The sequence below is a fragment of the Styela clava genome, chromosome 4 (assembly GCF_964204865.1).
Source record: "Styela clava chromosome 4, kaStyClav1.hap1.2, whole genome shotgun sequence".
NCBI classification, from domain to species: Eukaryota; Metazoa; Chordata; class Ascidiacea; order Stolidobranchia; family Styelidae; genus Styela; species Styela clava.
Genome location: NC_135253.1, coordinates 9,860,007 through 9,881,419, shown reverse-complemented (window position 1 = coordinate 9,881,419; position 21,413 = coordinate 9,860,007). Strand labels below are relative to the sequence as shown.

The 21,413-nt window shown below is 33.5% G+C and overlaps 2 protein-coding genes across 10 annotated transcripts in view; both read left to right on the top strand.

Annotated features, from left to right (window-relative positions):
• LOC120327286 (spectrin alpha chain, non-erythrocytic 1-like) overlaps window positions 1-9,005 on the top strand; it is a 44,897-nt gene extending 35,892 nt beyond the window's left edge. For 7 of the 9 annotated variants that reach the window (XM_078112166.1, XM_078112164.1, XM_078112160.1 and 4 more), the window contains 11 exons: window positions 470-604; window positions 1,026-1,127; window positions 1,333-1,469; window positions 2,154-2,343; window positions 2,903-3,204; window positions 3,951-3,968; window positions 5,383-5,467; window positions 6,262-6,428; window positions 6,666-6,866; window positions 7,373-7,520; window positions 8,027-9,005. In XM_078112166.1, the coding sequence (XP_077968292.1) occupies window positions 470-604; window positions 1,026-1,127; window positions 1,333-1,469; window positions 2,154-2,343; window positions 2,903-3,204; window positions 3,951-3,968; window positions 5,383-5,467; window positions 6,262-6,428; window positions 6,666-6,866; window positions 7,373-7,520; window positions 8,027-8,152 (1,611 nt within the window). In that variant the 3' untranslated portion in view covers window positions 8,153-9,005. The remainder of the gene's footprint in view (window positions 1-469; window positions 605-1,025; window positions 1,128-1,332; window positions 1,470-2,153; window positions 2,344-2,902; window positions 3,205-3,950; window positions 3,969-5,382; window positions 5,468-6,261; window positions 6,429-6,665; window positions 6,867-7,372; window positions 7,521-8,026) is intronic. The other 2 variants (XM_078112162.1, XM_078112159.1) reach the window with 1 other exon arrangement.
• Window positions 9,006-10,951: 1,946 nt separating this feature from the next.
• LOC120326970 (sodium- and chloride-dependent betaine transporter-like) lies at window positions 10,952-21,413 on the top strand. Its single transcript, XM_039393330.2, has 14 exons — window positions 10,952-11,401; window positions 11,923-12,035; window positions 12,373-12,503; window positions 12,769-12,895; window positions 14,742-14,859; window positions 15,342-15,477; window positions 15,566-15,700; window positions 15,912-16,015; window positions 16,411-16,535; window positions 16,944-17,056; window positions 17,489-17,623; window positions 17,898-18,101; window positions 18,379-18,546; window positions 19,048-21,413. Exons 1-14 carry the CDS (start codon window positions 11,328-11,330, stop codon window positions 19,138-19,140), a joined length of 1,776 nt encoding a protein of 591 aa, XP_039249264.2. The 5' UTR covers window positions 10,952-11,327; the 3' UTR covers window positions 19,141-21,413.

Below are 21,413 nucleotides of genomic sequence, written 5' to 3'. Positions count from 1 at the left end.
ATATTATCAATTCTAATGCTTCCAAAATAATAATATGCTTCCAATCCAGTATCCAAATGCTACAGAATTATGTTTTCATGTTTCATCAGTAATATGTTTTGATCAAAAACTGATTGTCTTATTCCGATTACCAGCCATCATGAGTTTTTTTTTATATCTACTAGGTTTTTACCAAGTAAGTTGAATGTAGTTTTCTGAATTAAAGATCATAAAAGATAAAGTTGTGGTAAATTAACTTCGTTTTAGGGTGAATGTGCAGCAATAAATGGGGTACTACCGAAAATCCCAAGCCATGGTCAATATTCATTATACCCGTTAAATATCTAAACTCGTTAGCCATGGTCGGTTAAAGGTAAGAATTTGCCGTTGAAATATAGTTTACAAGTGTACTTGTGACATAAATGCAACAGCATATTTTTTCGCCATTTACGGTAGCATTATTTAAATTTTTATGATTTTGTGTATATAGGAAAATCCTGAAAAAGATGAGATCAAAAAGAATTTAAGTGACTTGGAAGAAAAACAAAGAAAACTGGAAGAAGCAGCAATGGAAAGAAGATCAAAACTTCAAGACACATGTGCTTTCTTACAATTCAACTGGAAGGTAATGACTTAGTGTTTTACTAGGACATTTCAGAATGTGAGAAAATTCTTGATATCTTGCATGTTGTTATGTCTGCAGACAATATGAAATAAGAGTTTTGGAGAAGACTTCTAACACTGGAGTTCTCAACATTTAATCTCGTTTACCCCTTGATAGATTTTCCAAATTTTTCTTTTTGATGAAAATATGCAGATCTACGGCACTGCACTAATCAGTAACCCTATCATACAACAGAAGCTGTTGAAATTTCAACATTGACCAAGTTTTTGTCTAGGGTGGAGTTTTAACAACAACTGTAACAATGCTTGATGTTGCTGCAATTGCTAAAATGATGTTAGGAATTCTCTTCCAAATGATTACTTTCAATAGTAAATAAAAAACATTTTATATTATTGAAGTTTTTCTTGTTTTTGAATTTTAGGCCGACTTAGTTGAAGTGTGGATTGGAGAAAAAGAAAAAGTTGTGAAGTCTGGCGATTTTGGACAAAATTTGTCTTCTGTTCAGGGATTGTTGACCAAGCAGGTAACATTTGTATCTATACCTAAAGTGCTGCAATTTGTTGTTTCTACGTCACAGTATCGTGTTATAGATTCAAACTAATGATTACCATCAAGCTTAAAAAAGTACAGTGTATTAAACTGAAATTAACAGATTAAAAAATAGCTAAAATTGAATTGAGAGTGCGACACAAAATTTGTGCTATCATTATCTTATGACTCTTCTGAAGGAAACATTCGATGCCGGTCTTGCTGCTTTTGAACAAGAAGGTATAGTCAACATAACTGCTCTCAAAGATCAACTTGTCGCTGCTGAAAATGTTCAATCTGATGATCTGGAGAAAAGACACGATGCACTCATGAAACGGTTTGTGATTTGTCTTCATCTTTTCAATCGTGAAGCCTCTTCCCACTCTTGACAAATGCCACTTATTTAATATTTTATTGATATACTGTGAAATATGATATTTTTGAAAAAACGGAAGTGATATTTCATGATTCTATTGCAAAGGTATATTTGGTGTATATAACAAACCTTGATCCCTAATTTCAAGTTTCATTTGGATTCAATTTTTCACAATCATCGCTGCACAATTATTGTTCAGAATGATGAATTCACACAACCTATCATTCTACCAAAATTCTTCATGTTAAGTAGTTCGTTAACAGCAAAATTTAACAGGTTAACAGCAAACCTTGTTTCTAACGACTCTCTTTTACCCAAAAAAATAATTCTACTTCTGTTAACTTACAAAGTGACAAATAAAATCACGCAACCTGTGATACTTTGAAAAATGTTTGACCTTTTTATGTTGTGTAGAATGCTCATTTAGTTTTGTATTAACTTTACTTTACTTACACAGAATTTAAATTAGCTATGTTCATACCTAAATAATGTCTTCCCGGCAAATTTATTCATTTCCCTATTCTCTATTATGTTAACATTATTACTATTTCTTGAATCAGCATTAATTTTATCTGAACAAAATACCTGTTTGAACTTCTATCGATGACTTCTGATTTAAATTTTCATTAATATATTTTGTAAAAGGTGGGAAGCGTTAAAGGCAGCATCTGCGGAAAGAAAATCACAGCTATTAGAAGCTCAGCAAAAACTTAGAGGTGTAGACGATCTGTTCTTGAAATTTGCGAAGAAAGCTTCACTTTTCAATTCCTGGTTTGAAAACGTTGAGGAAGATTTAACTGATTCAGTCCGATGCAGTTATATTGAAGAAATCGAGGTATTGTTCGATTTAACAATGTACTTATTTTCATTATTTGGGATTTCTGAAATTTTCTTTTTCTGAATCGTCTTATATTATTTAATCGTTTCCTTTTTCTTGCTGTCTAGATTTTAAATATACTATTTGAATCTTTTTCTTACCAAATTTGTTTTATTTTCAGAGACATCTTGAAAATAATTCAATCAAAAATAAACTATCTGATCGAGCCTGTACTTTATTCAAAGTGATTATCTCATCGATATAATGTTTTTTTTAAATTATTTGAATATATCCAAACTAATGTGAACACTCGATTAATTGGTTAATCTTGTCGTCTAATAAGCTTAGAGTATGACCTTGTTATTTGCAGGTTAGACGGCATGCCATCGATTTTGCTTGGTAGATTCCAAATCCCATTATAATTCAACAATGAAAAAACCTTCTGTGTTATATGTATATTTAAAAATGTTCAGGTAGATTACTAATCTAAGCTAAGATTTACTGAAGTTACCTCACACTCATGATCTTACTAGTTTTTATCATTTATTTTATCCTTCCTTCATTTTTGTTATTCCAGGAGCTAATGGAGAAACAAAATCAGTTTAAAAAGTCTCTTGACACTGCAGAAGCTGAGCTGAAAAGTCTGCAAGAATTGGATGACGAGTTATCGGATTTGACTGGAACCAGACCACCCCCCAACCCCTACACTTGGTTTACTGCTGAAGCATTAGTCGGAATGTGGAAAGACGTACAGCGTCTTGCAAATGAAAGAGATGGAGATTTAGAAAAAGAGAGATTAAGACAAGAAGAAAATGAAAAATTGAGAAAACAATTTGCTGTCAAGGCAAATGCTTTCCACAAATGGCTGACTGAAACAAGGTATATTTTATTTTTACACATTCTTAGTGTAATTAGGGTTGAATTTAGTAATCTTGAAAATGAGGAATATGGTTTTGGGCAAAATTTAGGGTGCTCCAGAAGTGTGTGTACCAATATGGAGGTAACTAATTTTGTTCGCCTACTTTACATCAAGTTGTCTGAAGGGACTGAAACCTATGGACAGGGAGTACTCACTTGGCTAACACAAACAGTCTCCGAACATCGTAATAGAACTAAAATTATGGCCTAACCCTAATCTGGTACACACGCTTAGAATTGAGTATTTTATGTTTTCTCTGCGATAACAAAGAGATGATTTGCAAACATATTTGATGAACAGTCTGTTTTTCGTCCCATATTTTTGTATCATTGAAATGCATTCACATATAACTGGCTTGGGACTTACAAGAACATTTGATAAAGGTGGAGTTTACTACGTTTCCACCAGAACATGTTCGATTGTTGTCAAGTATTTTATCATATAAGATGAAACTAGACTGTTCAAAAAATGCTTGGTGAAATTTGTTTTTTACAAATTGAATTTTTTTGTTGCATTGAAAATTCCAATTGAAAATTCTAATCACAATTTCATATGAAATTTTCTGGTGTGTGACTTTGTTGCATTTGGTATATCAATAAAAATATTTTTGAAATAAGATTGTGGAATACGCTGAAAGGATTTTTCTCTTTAATTCTTTAACATATTAATAATAATATCATGTTACTATTTTCTCAATTATTCTCAGGATGCAATTGTTGGATGGGTATAATATTGATATTTTGTCTTCTCATATATTTGCATGTGTTATGTATAGCTAACAAAAATTATTTTAAACATAATAAGAAATCAAGTAAACATAAATTTATTGTCCATCATATTTCATTGTCTTAATATTGTCTGTGAAAGAAACACCAGAAGAATTGGATTTCCAAAACTTCTCCAAATGTAGTGGGTTGTAGATCCTCGAATATATCATTAAATATAGTTAAAAGAATTTTCAAGGCTTACTTGGTGAAATTTAAAGTCTGCAAAAATAATATTATTGAATTCAAATAATCCAAAAACTGTTTGATTCAGATAATCTTTTGTGAGGTTGTAGGCCTTTATTTGAGTGTTGTTAAGTGTGAAAAAATTAATAATAACTCATGACTGCAACTTACCAACCAAGTGCAACATATAGGATTCGTTGATGTGACATTCAATAAAATATACTAAAATTAGAACTCACAATTGCTTGCTGATATGCTATCATATTTCCAACACAAGTTGTTTAGTTAGTTCATGCACATGAATGAATCTTGACTCAAACCGGATTCAGCCAAAGTTTGAATCCAGATTTTGGCTTATGTCTGAACAAAATATTATGTAATAACTTGTTGATGAATCAAATTGTGATAATATGTCTTGGGAGTTGTAAATAATATGTTTTGAAAAATTGAACTTTTGTGTATTTTGATATTGGTGCTTGTTTGACAAAACAAATGCTTTCTTATTTATATTTCACCGTCACAATCACAGTAAATTTTACTATCTATCCACGTATCTATTTTTCATCCAAATCTCACAACATCGCATAGGAGGTAAAAATTTAGTTGGCTTCAAAAACTCATTCAAGATAGATTGCTTTTGATCAAAATAATAATGGAAATGATTTGACTTTTTTTCTGATAGTTGATAGAAATATTTTTATGCGGAAAGGTTTCTTCATGACAATTTTAAAATGCAAATTATTGGAAATAAGAAATTGTCTACTTTGCAATATATGTTTTTAGCATGTGTCATGTATGGATTGAAATGTCAATTTTATTCGAGCATTGCCTGTTTGACATGTATATAATGTTTATGATTATGCAAGAGTGTGTTACATTGGTCATGTTTATATCTTGTTCCTGTAGGGCAAGTGAAAGTGCTGCTAAAACTCATGTTTTTTCTTGCTGACTTTTCCCGATGAGTTTTTTGAGCATTTTCTTGGATTGTACATTACTTTTCGTTGAAACTTACTTGAATTAAAGGAGACTGAGAAAATTCACTCATCTTCAATATGTTCTAGCCCCAGTTCTGGACTTCTAAATCAATAATATTTCACGTCTGAATAATTCGGAGGGTCAATGTTTATGCCTTGTCATATTATATTGATATGACCTATTTTATTCAAAGAATTATTTCTTACCTCTTAGAGCAAGCATGGTTGAAGAATCTGGTACTCTGGAATCTCAACTTGAGGCTACAAAGAAAAAATCACAAGAAGTGAGAGAATCTAAGGTTAGTTCCAATTTACACTTTACGAAACAGAATCTGAAAAGCATATTAATAAAATTTGTACTCTACTAAACTAATCTCATACCCAACATGAAGCGGTAACTGGACGAGAGGCCGTAGTTTACCACATGAATAAGCCGAATCATCGGCTTTTCTCTCCCTCTGTATCCAATCTTATCCAAGTATGATAATTAAACTTTTTATCTGCAATTTATTTCAATTTGAAATGTTCTAAATAAGTTCTTGCATGTGCAGCTCAAATCATAGTTATTGGTTGTTGTGATTTTCTATGCAGTAATATGAAATTTTGTGAAATGCGTTTTTTTCCAAACCGGTTAACTATTTAGCAATAATCCATGTAATATCTTTGTATCTCACACTCTATACAATGAAAAGACAAAATCATTGTAAAAAATTTATTTCAAATTCCTATTAATGAGAATGGTGAATGATTGTTGCAACTTAGAAGGTATTGCATTAAAATCATGCCCACCCCAATCACCCAGAGTACCAGTAATTGGGTTATCAATGTACCAATGCAAAACACCCCAAACTTCCAAATTTTTGTTTAAATGCAGCTCCTTCCTATATGTCAATGGTTGCATGTGTAGGCCATAATTTTATTCCGATTTCCCTTATTTTAGTTCTATTACGAATTTGGGGACCGTCTGTGTTAGCCAAATGAATATACCTCCTGCCCACTTCACACAACTTGTTGTAAAGTAGCCGAACAAAAATAGTTACCTCAATATTGGTACACATACTCCAGTAACTAAAAAATTTACAATTTGTTTCAGACTCAATTGGATGAAGTTGAACTAGTTGGAGCATCGTTGGAAAAGGCTTTGATTCTCGATAATAAACACACAGAACATTCTAGTCTTGGTCTTGCTCAACAATGGGATCAATTGGATCAACTTGGAATGAGAATGCAGCATAACCTGGAACAGCAAATACAGGCCAGGTGATAGAAAATTCCCAAACTCTCTATTTCAATGCATGAGAACAAAAATATAGGAATAGAAAGTACTATCAGTATGCTTCTTGTCAAGAATTCAGATTTTTTAACAAACAAAAATTATATGGCTAAATCATTATTCCTGAGCTAATGGGAAATTTCAAACCTTTTGAAGCCAATTATTTTTGTTGAAAGCTCCTATGACAAACCACTTCATATTATTGTCTAATTGATATTCTTCAGAAACATGACCGGAGTAAGTGAGGAAACTTTGAAGGAAATTTCCATGATGTTCAAGCATTTCGACAAAGATAAAACAGGAAAGTTGGAACATCACGAGTTCAAATCTTGTCTTCGATCTCTGGGTTACGATCTTCCGATGGTTGAAGAAGGAGAAGAAGATCCAGAGTTTCAAGCTATATTGGATACTGTTGATCCAAACAGGTAAGTCGTTTTTCAAATCCATGAGCCATCAGTCAAGTCCACATTGGGTTGAGTCTGTCTGCAATACAGATTTCCTGCAATGCATTTTCAACCAATTCAGCCATTGCAAGACGAACGAACCAAGCTATTGTACTGATTGTAATGCTAGCAGTCTGTAGAAGAGAACTTTCAACCAACTTTTCTCGCTGTACCATTCTTTATCCTGTAATACTCATCATAACTCTGTATTTCCATCAACCAGGTCTGTCAGGTCATGACCAAGTCTGTGAGCCTTGTAGTGAAACAGTTCTATGACATTGGCCAAGTGAATATGATAATGAAGATCACCAATTTGTCGATTCGTTACTTTATGACAATTTAGTATAGATTTGATACAGAGTCTCGATTAATACTGCTTACATGGCATAAAAAATTTGTCAGTAATTCAAAAGTAACTCCTAACATATCAATGGTTTTCTGACGAACAGAAGGATGTAAAAAATAATAATTTGAAAATTTGATTTCAGGGATGGTGTGGTTTCTCTGCAGGAATACATGGCTTTCATGATAAGTCGAGAAACTGAAAATGTGAAATCACTGGAAGAAGTTGAAAGTGCTTTCTCTGCTCTTAGTGCAGAAGGAAAACCATATGTTACAAGAAATGAGTTGTATCAGGTATGGAAAAGAACTTCATTGGGCTATCTGTTTTAAGTGTTCCGATGTTAGGTGAATGAGGTATTCTATATTTGTATACAATTTTTTATTCGAACAGAAAGATTAGAATTTTTTGTTTGTTCAATTTCTGTCATGAGGTATACTTGACAAGGTAGCATGGGAGTTTTAGTGTTGAGCAAGAGCTTTAAAAAATAGGAATACAGTTAAACACTAATATTAAACAATTTTTATTGTAAACAAACAATTTTTAATGTAAACAAAAACGATCATATGATGGTATCAACAATTTGACTGAATGAATTGAAACAATGATGAATTGAAACAAATATTTTTCGAACTTCACAACGTGCAATGTGTATTTTATAAATTTAAGGATTTAATGAAACTTCAAAGTTGTAAATATTTGAAAAAAATGAATTTTTCAAAAAGTACTCCTGAGTGTTCGAGTGTGAAAAAATATTCACTTTTACTTCGTTATCAAATACAAATATTTTTTCTTTTTTCAGAATCTGTCATCAGAACAAGCGGAATACTGCATCCGACATATGCCTCCATATCACGATTCTCATGGAGTACAAGTGCTTGATGCGTACGATTATGTCGCATTTACCAGAGAGTTGTTCATGAATTAATAATACTAATGTAGTTGTAGCTTAAATGTTGATTTACTAATCCAAATAGTCAGTAATTGACCGAAATGCCCTTATTGCATAACTAAAAAGGAGTTTGTAATTGTGGTAGACACGGGTAGTAAACTTTTACAATTTAATTTAAAATCTGTTTATGATAATATCATTAGTATGTATGTCCAAAATCACAGCTTTTGGAATAATAACCTCTTGTATTGGGTTATTCAATATTGAGTTATGGATTTCATCAATGAAACAGGCTCGACAGCAATTTATTGCTTATTGCAAGGTACCATGTTTTTCTTGCAAGAATCATTCAACAAGTGTTGTAATTCTACCCCCTTGGTTTTTACCAATATTTTTCATGTTACCGAGAAGAATTTTGCTAACTTTAAAAATATAAATTCGATTAAGTGTACGGTAATTCTTTAAAAATTGTCTTCATCTTATCCAATATTGTGGCATTGTATATATTTTATGGTGAATTTCTGTCTTTCTGTAGTGTTCAATCAATTATAACTAGTTTAATTAATGTATCGTTCGTTAGAAATTACATCTATCTAACTCTACATCCATATGCCCGCAGTTTGATTTTTTGGTATTTCATCCTCTCAACAAAATCAACAACAAATATGTGTTCAAAGTAATTTCGTAACATTTGGTATCATATTTCCATACACATTTGCCATGTTTACTTGAAAAGTTAGTCCATTCTCAACATAATTTATAATTTGATAGTATTAGTACCTGCATGAAATTTTGCTGAATGTAATTTGCGAGTCATTCTTGTAGCTAGCCGTCAAATGGGTCAATTTTATGTCGAAGTAACTAGAGAATATAATGGATTGAAAATGTTTGTTTTGTTGATAACTGCGTTTCGAATGGTGTGGGGATGGTTTGTGGAAGAGAATTTTGCTTGGTCCATCATTTTTGTTCGGATAGTGCCATATTGCTTTGTATATGAAATGCTGAAAAAATGAGATATGTGTGAACAAGGTATGTGAACTAATAATTCTGACACCTGGCACTCAACATATCTGATTCTCTATCAAACAGAAAGAACATCTGGGGTGAATGAGGACATTTTTTATGGTCTCGTTACAATAAGTTTTCATCAGTCTTTGGGAAATCCCAATTTTATACCCAAGCGTTCAGCACCATACGAAAACGTCCAGCATTACTCGTACTCAAGAAACTGAAAGGATGATTGATTGATCTGCCATGCTATAGTATAAGATGCGTTTAATCGATATTTTAGCTTTTTCAGAATATTTCTTAGAGATTAGGAAAATGGAAGATATTACGAGTTTAAGGAAACCGCAGCGTTCGTCAAATATGTCATTTGGAACTTGTGTGTTGCACCGAGCCCAACCTCAACGCCTACCATCATAATTAATTCAGAAAAGCTGGTACGCCAGCAGGAAGCTGATGCGGCAATTGGCCTGTAACACTACTGAATCCATTTCCGTTGTAATTGGAAAAATACAAAATAAAATCCATTGACGCTTGGAGTAGCAGCCTTGGTCTAGATTAGGAAGATCATCGACCGTATGCAAATTGTATGTCATAACGAAAGGCCACTAAGATATATCGCGAAGTGAAATTAACTTTATTGTCTGTCTTGTATCATTATCTTAATACTGTCTGTGGAAGAAGCACAGGGAAAGTTGTTTTTCCAAAACGTCTAAATGTAGTAGGTTATGATGAAGTAAATTTTCAAATATGGCATAAAATACGGTTGGCAGAATTTTGAGGATTATTCCGATTGAATTTAATAATGGCAGAAACGAGTTAGGCTAACAAAATAATTTGAAATCTACAATTCAGATGAATTACTTGTAAGATTGTAGGAAGGTCTTTATTTGAGTGTAAAATAGTAGTGATAACTTGTGATCACGACTTACCAGCTAAGGGCAACATTCAATAAAATATACTAAAATTAGAACTCAAATTTGCTTTTCACTTATATGCTATCATATCGTGACATTATCTATAAGTTCAAATAGATAATTTTTATAAATTTTTTGTTGGGCTACGTAAATAAGAATCAACCCCTTCAAGGCTCCATAACACCAAAGTTTGAGAACCCTGGACTAGCCAATGTCAGTTTGATTTGAAAATTGTCAATTATGATAATTCATATTCATTGATTAACGAAGACAGGCAAGAGTGTGATTGCATTGGTCATATTTATATCTTGTATGTTAAGTGGAAGTCTTGCTAAAATCTCTCGAAGCTTCATTTGAGTTTTCATCTTCTGCCAAACTGATTTTGAGCTTTTTCTATAAGACCATTCTTAAATTTAGGAAAGCATAAATCATACTCGAAGCTTTTCTATTCTTTATAATTTACTTGAATAAACAGAGGACTATTAAAGTTTCGCACACTTCCAATAGGTTGCTCTAGTCGCCAAATTTGGCCATAAAATGACACGTTCGGGGCAGAAGCAGCCATCTTAAATCTGTGGGGATAGAATATTTTTATCGAACAACGCGAAATAGTGCAGCAAATAAGTATTTGTATAATGAACATTACAAATTAGAATATTGCTTTATTCGTGACTTCAATCGACTACGAAAATTTGCAAAGAATGTTTCCGTTAAAATTGAGCGTCATATCAGAGCCAACGATTTGAAGATTCTGTTACGTTTGTAAATTTCCTGTTTACAGAATATGACGCTGAGAGTTACGATCACGAACTGTCAAAATTTTGTTAGATATTTCCGGGTATATGCAGTGACGAATTTCATTAGAAACAAGTATAGTACACACTTGGATATGAGGGCGTGAGATAAGGTTCTGCGCTGCCTGTAGACGAACCAATATGCTGAACTTCTTTGCTAAAATTTAAGTGCGAAGACGCTTACAGTATTTAAAATTGAACGTAGCTTGAAATCGTAGCTTTCATGATGTGACATTTAGCACGTAATTTATTAGAGATATTGTATGATTGGTAAATTTTCATTATTTTTGATCGTTGTAAATTCATTTTAAACACGCTGATGAATCAAATTAATTTCTTTGTGTGAGAGTAGCCGAATAGGATGTCCACAAGGTCAGCTTGAAATTTAATGTTAGAATAACAAACGTGTAAATACTGCGCGTCTTTATTTTTATTTTTCATAGAACATTTCTATTTGTATATACAGTATAGGCTTTCGATTGGAAGTAATATTCAATGCTCAGCATGGAAGAAGGCAACAGCAATGAATGTTTGAGAAAAGATAAATGTGAAAATAAACAAAGTCAAAGGTTTACTCATTTCAGCACTTTTTAGAAGCATTCTAGATTCATAATTCTTTTACTTGAATTAGTAACGGCGCATACAATAAAGTCATTCGCTTAATCGGAAATGTAAAACCAGCCCAATCACCTTACTAATGTATTTTCAGTGGGTACTTGACTATAGACAATTTTAGGATTATCAAAAATAAAGATGCTAGTGTGGGTTTCGTATCCTATATTTTGAAACTTTGGAATTTTAAACTCTTAAGCAAACTGTCAGTTTTAGTGGGATTACTCCCTTTTGATTAAGCTGATGTTTTCAACCTTTATGTATTGAAGTTGGCCAATAAATCAGTGCAATAATTTTTGTACAAAAACTTATCATCAACCCCAGCCTTTTTCGTTGAATAATTAATCGGCGACTAATTTTAAGACCAATCATATTCTATTCGTGTGGAACATGATATTTTGTGATAGTTTTGCACAAAGGCGTGGCTATATTTATTATTCAAAAATAACAAGAATGCTTCTTATTCACTTAATCCTAGATTCCGAATGACGTGGAAGCGGCCGCTGGAATTCCTTCTGAATATAGTGGGATACACTATCGGACTGGGAAACATTTGGAGATTTTCGTATCTTTGCTACAAAAATGGGGGAGGTAAATAATCAGTCTCCACACTGCTAAAAGGTGTTCTCTAATCAAATTCAAAACTGTTTTGCAGAGTTTGCGACTCTAATTTATAAATAGACAAGTGATCAGACAAGTCCACAGTGTGCAAATCTTCACTTTCAGCTAAACGCAATATCGCTACTGTATCTACATTTGCATAAAGTTATATATAATGAAACTAAAAATTCCATTATTATGTTGACAAGAGAGCGACTCCCAAATATATGAACACGGAGGTCGCGCTTCGATTACATCAATTTCTGGCATCAATGAAACTATTCAACCTGTGTAAGATAAAGTGTATATCGATGTAATTGTATTTCAGGAGCATTTCTCATACCATACTTTCTCGTGGCAGCTCTATGTGGCGTACCTTTGTTCTTTCAAGAAATTGCCATGGGACAATTCTCGAAACGGAGCTGTTTAAACGCATGGAATATAGTTCCGGCGGTGAAGGTCTGTAAATACTTAATCTTTTTCAATTTATATTTTGCATACTTTTGATACAACAAAATAGTGAATATAAAATCGTTGGTATATATATATACGTTTTTATTTTATATAAAATATTTGGTCCATTCAATACTATGTGTGGAAAGTCCTGGTAGGCTTTTCTAACAAGTGTCCCCACCGCGAAGGAACCTTGGTTAGTGCATGGAAATTATTTAATATTCAGTTAGTCTTTTTCTAACTAAATTATTAATATGGCATTTAATTTCAGGGCATTGGTTATGCTCAACTACTTCTTTCCTGGTATTATCTCAGCTATCTCGCTGTGCTGATGGCTTGGATTGTATTTTATCTTGTAAACTCGTTCACTACAGAAGCCTTACCTTGGTCAACTTGTGGTGAGAAATACTACTTCTACTGCTAGGTTCAAATAAGCAGTTCAATTTACCTTCAACGCTCTTGTAAAACACCCATCATTTTAACAGCGTAGTGCATTGATTCTTTAGTCGGGGTAAATATAGCGTTGCTGATGAATTTCCTCATTTTGGTGGGAAAATTTTGACTAACAATACGAATAAATCACTTTTTTCGCAAATAAATCACTAATCATTTTCTGATTTTCAGTACTTATAAATAGAATAATTTTTCTATGGGGCCTAATATTTCACTAAAAATGTTGGTTTTTTATTTTACCCAACCGCACCACCTGGTCTCCGATCTTTTCAACAAACTCAGTGCTACCAACCCCTAACGTGTCTGTACCCGTGTGTGGCCTTCGTGCTTATTTATTTGAGCATTGCTCTCTTGGTTATTGGACACAGAGTAAAACCATGGATTGTTTTGTTATTATGTTGTTGTTGTTGTTGGCATTTTTCTTCTTCTCGTTGTTCGCATTCTTTCTTAACTACTGGATCATTTTTTTTTTTGAAAATTTTTAGTTATCAAGATTGTCGTTGTCGCCAGACAGCTATTTCTTTCAAAAATTTCTGTGTTCTCTATGAGATTCTATTCTCACTTTACAGTTTTGCGTGATGACATCATCAAAATTGAAAATTGCGCACCGTGTGGCGGTTCCGTGGTCGCATTTTAGCATCTGTTGCTCAGCAAAGTCGGGCAGTTTTTGATAAGGTACCGTAGTTTAACCAATGTTACGAAAATAAACAAGAAAGTCGATGATCGGAGTGGTCCGATGGTTTTATCAATGTTCACCGTACTTGCCTTGACAGCAACACGAAAGCCAGGCAATTAGAATCTTTTAATTGGACCGACCGAGGTGTACAAAGCTCAAGGTCCCCACAAAGACAATGGTCCAAATTTCGCCATCTTTTCAACCCGAAGCCAAGCTTAATACGCACGGTCGAACACGAACATATAAAATTAGGGCTAGTAACCGGTTTTAGTCACAACTTTGCTCTTTCACAGATTTGGTTTGTTGCGACTTTGAATAGCTAACTACATATTGCTCGACCAAACATTTTTGACCGCGGGCCAGGTATGACTCAAACTGTGTTGAAACGGGCCGGACAAATATTTTTGTCAATGCAAAACAATAAATTCCCAAAAGTTTGGAAATCCATTCAATTTATTCAACAACATAAATTCTACATTTCTGTCTTGAATATTAAATTCTATATCGCAGAATATAGATCAAGAACATCCTATAGAAAAACAAATATACAAGATTTCTAGACAACTATCCTGATTCCTGAGGGTAGCTGTTAGCAAAACAATTGCTGTCATGAATATACGCGTGTGAGCAGTACAAAAGTTAACGTGACTTGTACTATTAGCGCAGAAAAATTTGCCATTTTTCCGCGTTATCGCGGGCCAGATGAAAGGACGACACGGGCCGAACAGATCTGGCCCGTGGGCCGGAGTTTCGTGACCTCTTTTAAACAAACAACAATGTTAACAACCCAGCCACGATGACGACAGGGCAGTTGTTAGTGCCCGAATACGATTGAAAACAAACGTTTTGTGCCTGAAAAATCTCGAAACCGAAATATTGAATACAAAGAATAAAATGCCAGTATATCCTTAAAAAGGACATTTCTACATCTTTCTTTTGACAGGCCTCAATCGACGTTCTCCGTTTCTATAACCGATAGAATAAAATGGATACATGACAAATGCACCATGTTTTAACTATAAGTCAAGTTACCAACCCATTAGCTTGGGGATGTCATTCCCATAGCCAAGCCTGCTAATACTGCAATCATTAGTCTAATTAAAATTTTTATTCAGATAATGAATGGAATACAGATATGTGCCAATCAAGAGATACTTCGGAAAATCTTAGTACTTCTATTACAATAAAAAACGTAACAATGAATGGTACTTCTCCAACAAACGAGTTTTGGACGTAAGTGTACCTTGTTTTATATTAAAAAATACTAATAGAAAAAATGTGCAATACTTAGCGACTTCACCAGACAAATATTGGGGGTTGCTACTCTTCGTATTGGATTGTTTCCCAATATTTTCCATTTACTGACTTTTGCCAAATGGCACATGATTAAATTAGTATATATTGAATTGACGAACAATTATGACGTGGAACCCATTTCTTCTCTCACCCTACTTTTACGATTCTAACGACTTTATTGAATATCATCATTTTTGAAATATATATAAGTAAAATACTATTAGGGGTGCACTATAAAAGCGTTGAACTGCCGCTTGATTCTATTAAAATTTATAAAAGAACAATATGTTCTACATGGATTAGTTGCTGTAGTTGATAACAAATCCGCACATTTCTAATTCAAAGCCATTTCTAAACATCTACGTCATTTCCACCATGTTTTATTTAAATTTTTATTTTTTCAATAACGGACATTTCAGAAATCACGTGTTGAGGCGAACAGATGGAATTCATGACATGGGTAGTTTTACAAACTGGAGAATGATGCTGTGCTTCCTATTTTCGTGGTTTGTCAGTTATTTGTGCGTTTTTAAAGGAATACGGACAACGGGAAAGGTTGGTATATGATTTTTTTGTTGTTGTAAATAATTGTTGTATTTTGAGCACACAAACAATTACCTATTCGCTGCCATAATTCTTACAGGTAGCTTATGTCACTGTTATTGCTCCGTACATCATGCTTCTGATTCTTCTTGTTCGCGGAGCAACCCTCGAAGGTGCTGATAGTGGTGTTTGGTATTTTATCACTCCTCAGTTGGACCGCTTAGCCGATGCATCAGTAAGTATTTTTCCGTTTGAAATTAGGATATGACCAATTTAATGATGATTTCATTAACTCAAGCAACGTACTTTATTTCAAAATGTCTCTAGAAACGAATATATTTGAAACTATACTGCAATATTCAGTAAACATAAAAACATATATATGCTGACTCCTTATGGTTATTTTTTTTATTGTGGTAAAATTCACATTTTTGTGTGTTTTCCAGGTGTGGTTAGACGCTGGAGGACAAGTTCTTTTTACTCTGGGTGTGTGTTTCGCTGTACTTTATGGCCTTGGGAGTTACAATGAATACCATACAGACTGCTACAAGTAAGATATGTTCAAGAACTTTATATCTTGAATTCATACTTGAATTGCATATGATTACGAAATTTGACCTCGATTAAGTTGACTTCCCGCAGTCATGAACGTTCTCACCAATGGATTAATTTTAAAATATTGACGCGGCATTTTTTTAGCATTTATAACAAATTGAATTGCTGTAGAAAAAAAGATTGATTATTTATTCGAGAATTTTTAAGCCCAGCCAGAAAGTCGAATTGAAACAATGTTGACTAAAGCACAATAAAGATTGCCATCATTAGGTTGTTGTGGTTGAAATTCTCCTATTTTGAACCTGGAAGCATAAATATAGGTAGGGTTTTTCTATATTCGGCTTGTACCTGATTGATTACAGTAATTGATTAAGTGCATTTTTATTACAGACACTCAATTATTTGCGTTTGCATCTGTTGCGGAACTTCTATATTTGCTGGATTAGTAATATTCTGCTTTCTGGGTCACATGGCTCATGTGCAAGGCAAGGATATATCGGAAGTCGCGGAAAACGGTCAGTCGAATTAAATTATATGATCTGTGTTTTCTCCAAACAAATCACGCAAATAATCTTAGACGCTAAGCATGTTTTCTACAGAAAATTGTGCAGGTCACTGTTATAAAAGTTATTCAATTTTATCACATATTTGTTTGAGCTTTCGAATTCTGAATATTTATGAAAGCGGATATTAGAAACTTAGCCATCCGTCAACAACGGGCGATGATACCATTAGAATGTTTTAACTTTTAAATTTTAAACGTTTTTTTTTCCAAAACGTGGTTAAAATTTTATTTTCTCTAAAGCTTAAATTTAGTTCAATATACGTAAGTAGAAATTCCGATTATTATGCCAATCTTGCATGTTAAAATACGCGCCTCAGATTTCCAAATTTATAGTTCATTGAAATAATCATACTTTCAGGTCCGGGACTTGTATTTGAAGTATTTCCCGCTGGTTTAAGTTTATTACCATTACCACAAGTATGGTCCATCATATTTTTCACCGTTCTCTTTCTCATTGCAATTGATACATCGGTGAGCGATTTATTAATTTTTCAAGTCAATATGAAGTAATTTTTCAGTCTTTTGTTTCGTTTGACACATTTTACAATTTGTAAAAAAAATTCTGTGTATAAATGGCTGTTATTTTCTCGCTATTAAATCATCGCGTTGTCAAAACAGATCTAATTTACATAGTCATAGTCAAGTTTTTTTCCTGTCAGCAAAATGATAAACCATACAAATACAAAAGTACGCAAAAATACCAATAACCTAATTCTAATGGTAAAGGGAAGCCGTGGGGAACCTAAGCTGGTTATCGAGCAGCTGCCCCAAGGTTTTAATATTAAGATTTAGAAGATCGGGGAATTATTTTTATTTAATATTTTATTTTTTTCAAAAAATATATATATTTATATAAAACAGATAGATGATTAAATACAAAAACAACAATATTGTTCCGTTTAGTTTGGAACTATAGAAGGTTGTGTCGCACTGTGCGAGGACATAAGCCCGCGATGGCATGATCGACTGGGATCTCAACTGTTCAGAATGGTCGTTTGTTTGATCCCGTTTCTTCTTGGTATCCCGATGCTTTTTGACGTAAGTTGCTGTTGGAAAATCACATTTCCAACTTAGTAAAATGCAAACTATAAATTGTATAAGAATTGTGTCATATTCAACGCACGCAAATGCCGCAAGGACGTACGTTCTAGAGTGCGATCATACATAATCGCTTGCCAAAATTTTTTTATGAACAAATAATTGTCACTTCATTATTACTATTCAAAATAAGAATTTGTCATTAAACAGCTATAAAATTTTCAGAAGTCAACATTCACTTTCTGATATATAATGCAACGTAAACTGTTTACAGGGTGGAATATATGTTTTTGAGCTTTTCAATATGTATGGAAACAGCGGCATTTGTATCTTGTTCGTGGCGTTTTGTGAAGCTGCAGCACTGGCATGGATTTACGGCGTTGAAAGATTTTTCGATGACGTTAAGTCAATGATTGGATATTATCCCAACGTTTACTTTCGATACTGTTACAAATATTTTGTTCCAGCTATAACTCTGGTAAATGGGATTTTTTTTCCATTATAGTAAAGTAGTTTTGTTCAACAATTCGCATTCAAAGTTCCATAATATTTTTCGCCGTTTGCTCTGTGAAAATCTATTATATATATCATTTTATATATACATCAATTCATGACATCAATGGTGTGTTTCCATAATTGATTTAAAATACATTTATTCAGCTTGTTAGAAATTTAATTTACTACTATTTTGCTCTTCCTTCCCCGTTGCGAATGTCTTTATTACATTCCGTAATACTTACTTGTATGTGTTTCAGCTCATCTTCAGTGTATATTGTGTAACATATTCTCCAGTAAAAATCGGTGACTATACATACCCGGAATGGGCAAATGCGATTGGGTGGATCCTCATGCTACTTGTTATCGGTCCAATTCCATTGTTTTTTTTGATGACATTGAAAAAAGAACATGGTACACTGGCGGAGGTTAGTTTGATGTTTATACGCTTTTTACATGACTATCGGTATATAAATATATATATAAACAAAAGGGTCAACAAAATTGTGAGCAAATATAAAAAAGTGGAAAATGCAGTACAGATATATAAAAGTCGAAAATGTAGTACAGTTTGATAGCTTTTTAATTTTCTATCTCTAGATACCGATGTTGTTTGGGTAACTTGTCAAAACCATACCTTATATCGTCACTCACTGATAATAAATTGCAGTTCCGAAACTTATTGCATAGGCGTGACCGATTCGGTCAAGTGCGACTGATGTTCTGTATTTTTGTAGAAGGGACGGGACTGAGCTCGGATATCTCTAACCATGTGACGCCAATGTTATCTAACAACTGAAGCATTGTGCCACTTTCTCGACAGGTCCATGATAGTTCGATTATCAATAGTTCATGCTCGATAATACCAACTTCATTTTACACAATAGCAAACACAAATGCAAAATATTTTTTTAATTATGTTTTTGCAGAGATGGAATCGAGCCATCGAAAGTCGAATCAAGCGCCAAGAAATTCCAGTCAATTCGGAGGAGGCCACTCAACTCAAGGAAGAAAAAGTTTAGGACTGGATTGTGTAATAAAAACTAAGTCTGTCAGGCGGATCATAGTTGTACCTATAGCTCCGACATATTTTAAATGCCGACTGAGTATCCAAAAAACTTTTGACGTAGACTACTCTGTTTTAGTTGAAAATTTGGACTCCGACTCTCGAAATTCAGATTCGTGAAGTTTTGAATCACAACTCCAGTTCCAATTAGAATACTAACAAAACGATACTCGACTGCACAATCCCGGTTTAAACGAACACATCTTGATATTGTCATTGAATATGAATTGTCATTAAATTGTATTGCTATTCATTGAAGAAAGTAATCTAATCTAATGTTATGTTACCATTAGGTCGCGTGGGTGAAATAATCCCTAAAAAGGATATTACATTAAAATAAGCTACCGCTAAAAGTGCACACATTTTCATTGTTTTGACTTTGTATTGTATAGACTGGGCATCAGCAAATCACTTGTTAAGAGCAGACTTTTTCAGCCGATATTGATTTTTTAAGAGAAAAATATACAATACACGGCCAGTAATCCAACCATTTAAATCATTTACCAATTGTTTGCCAATTGCAGTATCCCTATTCGAAAATATTTTTCTAGATTGCAATTGCTTTCGTTGGATTTTTTTTTGCCCGTAAGGAAAAAGAAAATGATGCGATAAAAATATTTCCGTGGCCTCCTTAGACCTTAGACTTGTCGTACTCGAGTTAGTATAAATTATAAAGAGAGCATAGTTATTGAAGCTAAAATTACAAAAGTTTCAATTTGTAATCAAATCCACTCTGATGTGCATGCAGACAACTTCCGCGTTCGCATGCGGCGTATCAATTTGAACAACTTCCCGCGTATGAATTTGGACGCGCAGTTTATTTTTTCGATAGATCGATAAATCAAAACCCTGGTTTCAAGTTGTTCTGGGTGTGTTCTATGCTTTGTAGTAGTAAAGAAGTGACATGTTATTTTTTTACAATCAGGCCATGTATATTACGACAGGTGAAAAGAATAGAAACTGCGTTTCCAAATATTTTTAAAAAAAGACTATCGTATAGATATAGAATATAGATAAAACTCATTACATATGAAAAACTCGGCAATATATGCTTTCGTGGAATTGGAAACACTAGATTGTAGCAGTGTCAAAAATGCACAGTTATCGTAGTTTACGGGTTATGTTACCTAAGTAAATCATACGAGCATGCTTGTTATCGCACTGGTGATCATCCTGTGCAGTATTGGGTTTACATAGGTTAAAATACAAAGATTACATACAAAAGTCTTAGTTGGTCTCCTAAATGGTTTAGATGTACCACAAAATGACAATTATTACTCTTTTCACAATTTTATTTATCGCATGCTTAAATCCTTTGGGTCATAAAGAAATATCCATCTATAGCAGTGGTTGATCTTTGCGAACCTGTCGAATTCCTACGTTATTCTGCCAGCTTCCACCGAACCCCAAAATATTTAACAGTTAAAGTCAATCTTGTGCAAGGCTATAAAATGCAACCATCTTCAATTGCTTGCGTATAAATTCGATGCGTTACTATTTAGCATAGATTGAGTTTTTACATTTTAAGGGAATACACTCTCACAGGTTTATCTACTAGTTATTACATTAATATAGTTCGTCGTTTTTTATTTAGTTTCAAACTGCGGTGTTGCCTCTGTTTGAAAAATAGGCGAATATATAAATAGGCGAATTGCCTCTTGAAAGGGAGAAAACGGAGTACCGAACGAGTTAGGACAGAGTTGACTTGAGTATATTAGTTATTTATATTATACCGTGCTCTTAATAAATCTCTCGGAATTTAAGACTGTGATACTGTATTCGAAGAGTTGAACAAGTATATATAGCAGACGTATATGTATATATATATAGCACATCGTACTACGACGTTTATAAAGAAAGGGAGGAAGAATATTAATAAAACAACGGTACGATCCCTGCAGGCTGTTACCGCGATGGACCTTTTAGTCTGAAAATCTCACGCGCTTCGTCGCGTTCGATTTATATATAGATATAAGGTCTGTTATAGAATGACCTGTATTTTTGGTATTAGTTATGGTAATATAGTTAAATTGACAAATGTGAGTGCTTTTACGAGGTATGAAAAATATGCAATTAATAAAGTTAGTTGGTTTTCTAGAAGATGATAGCAGAGCTTCATTAGTTATAGTCCGGCAAATATGGGGTCGTTTTGGGCCCAACCTTGTTTTCAGACATAAAGTTTTTTTAAATTTGGTATTATTCATCTAGGGGTCATTGTCCTTCATTTCT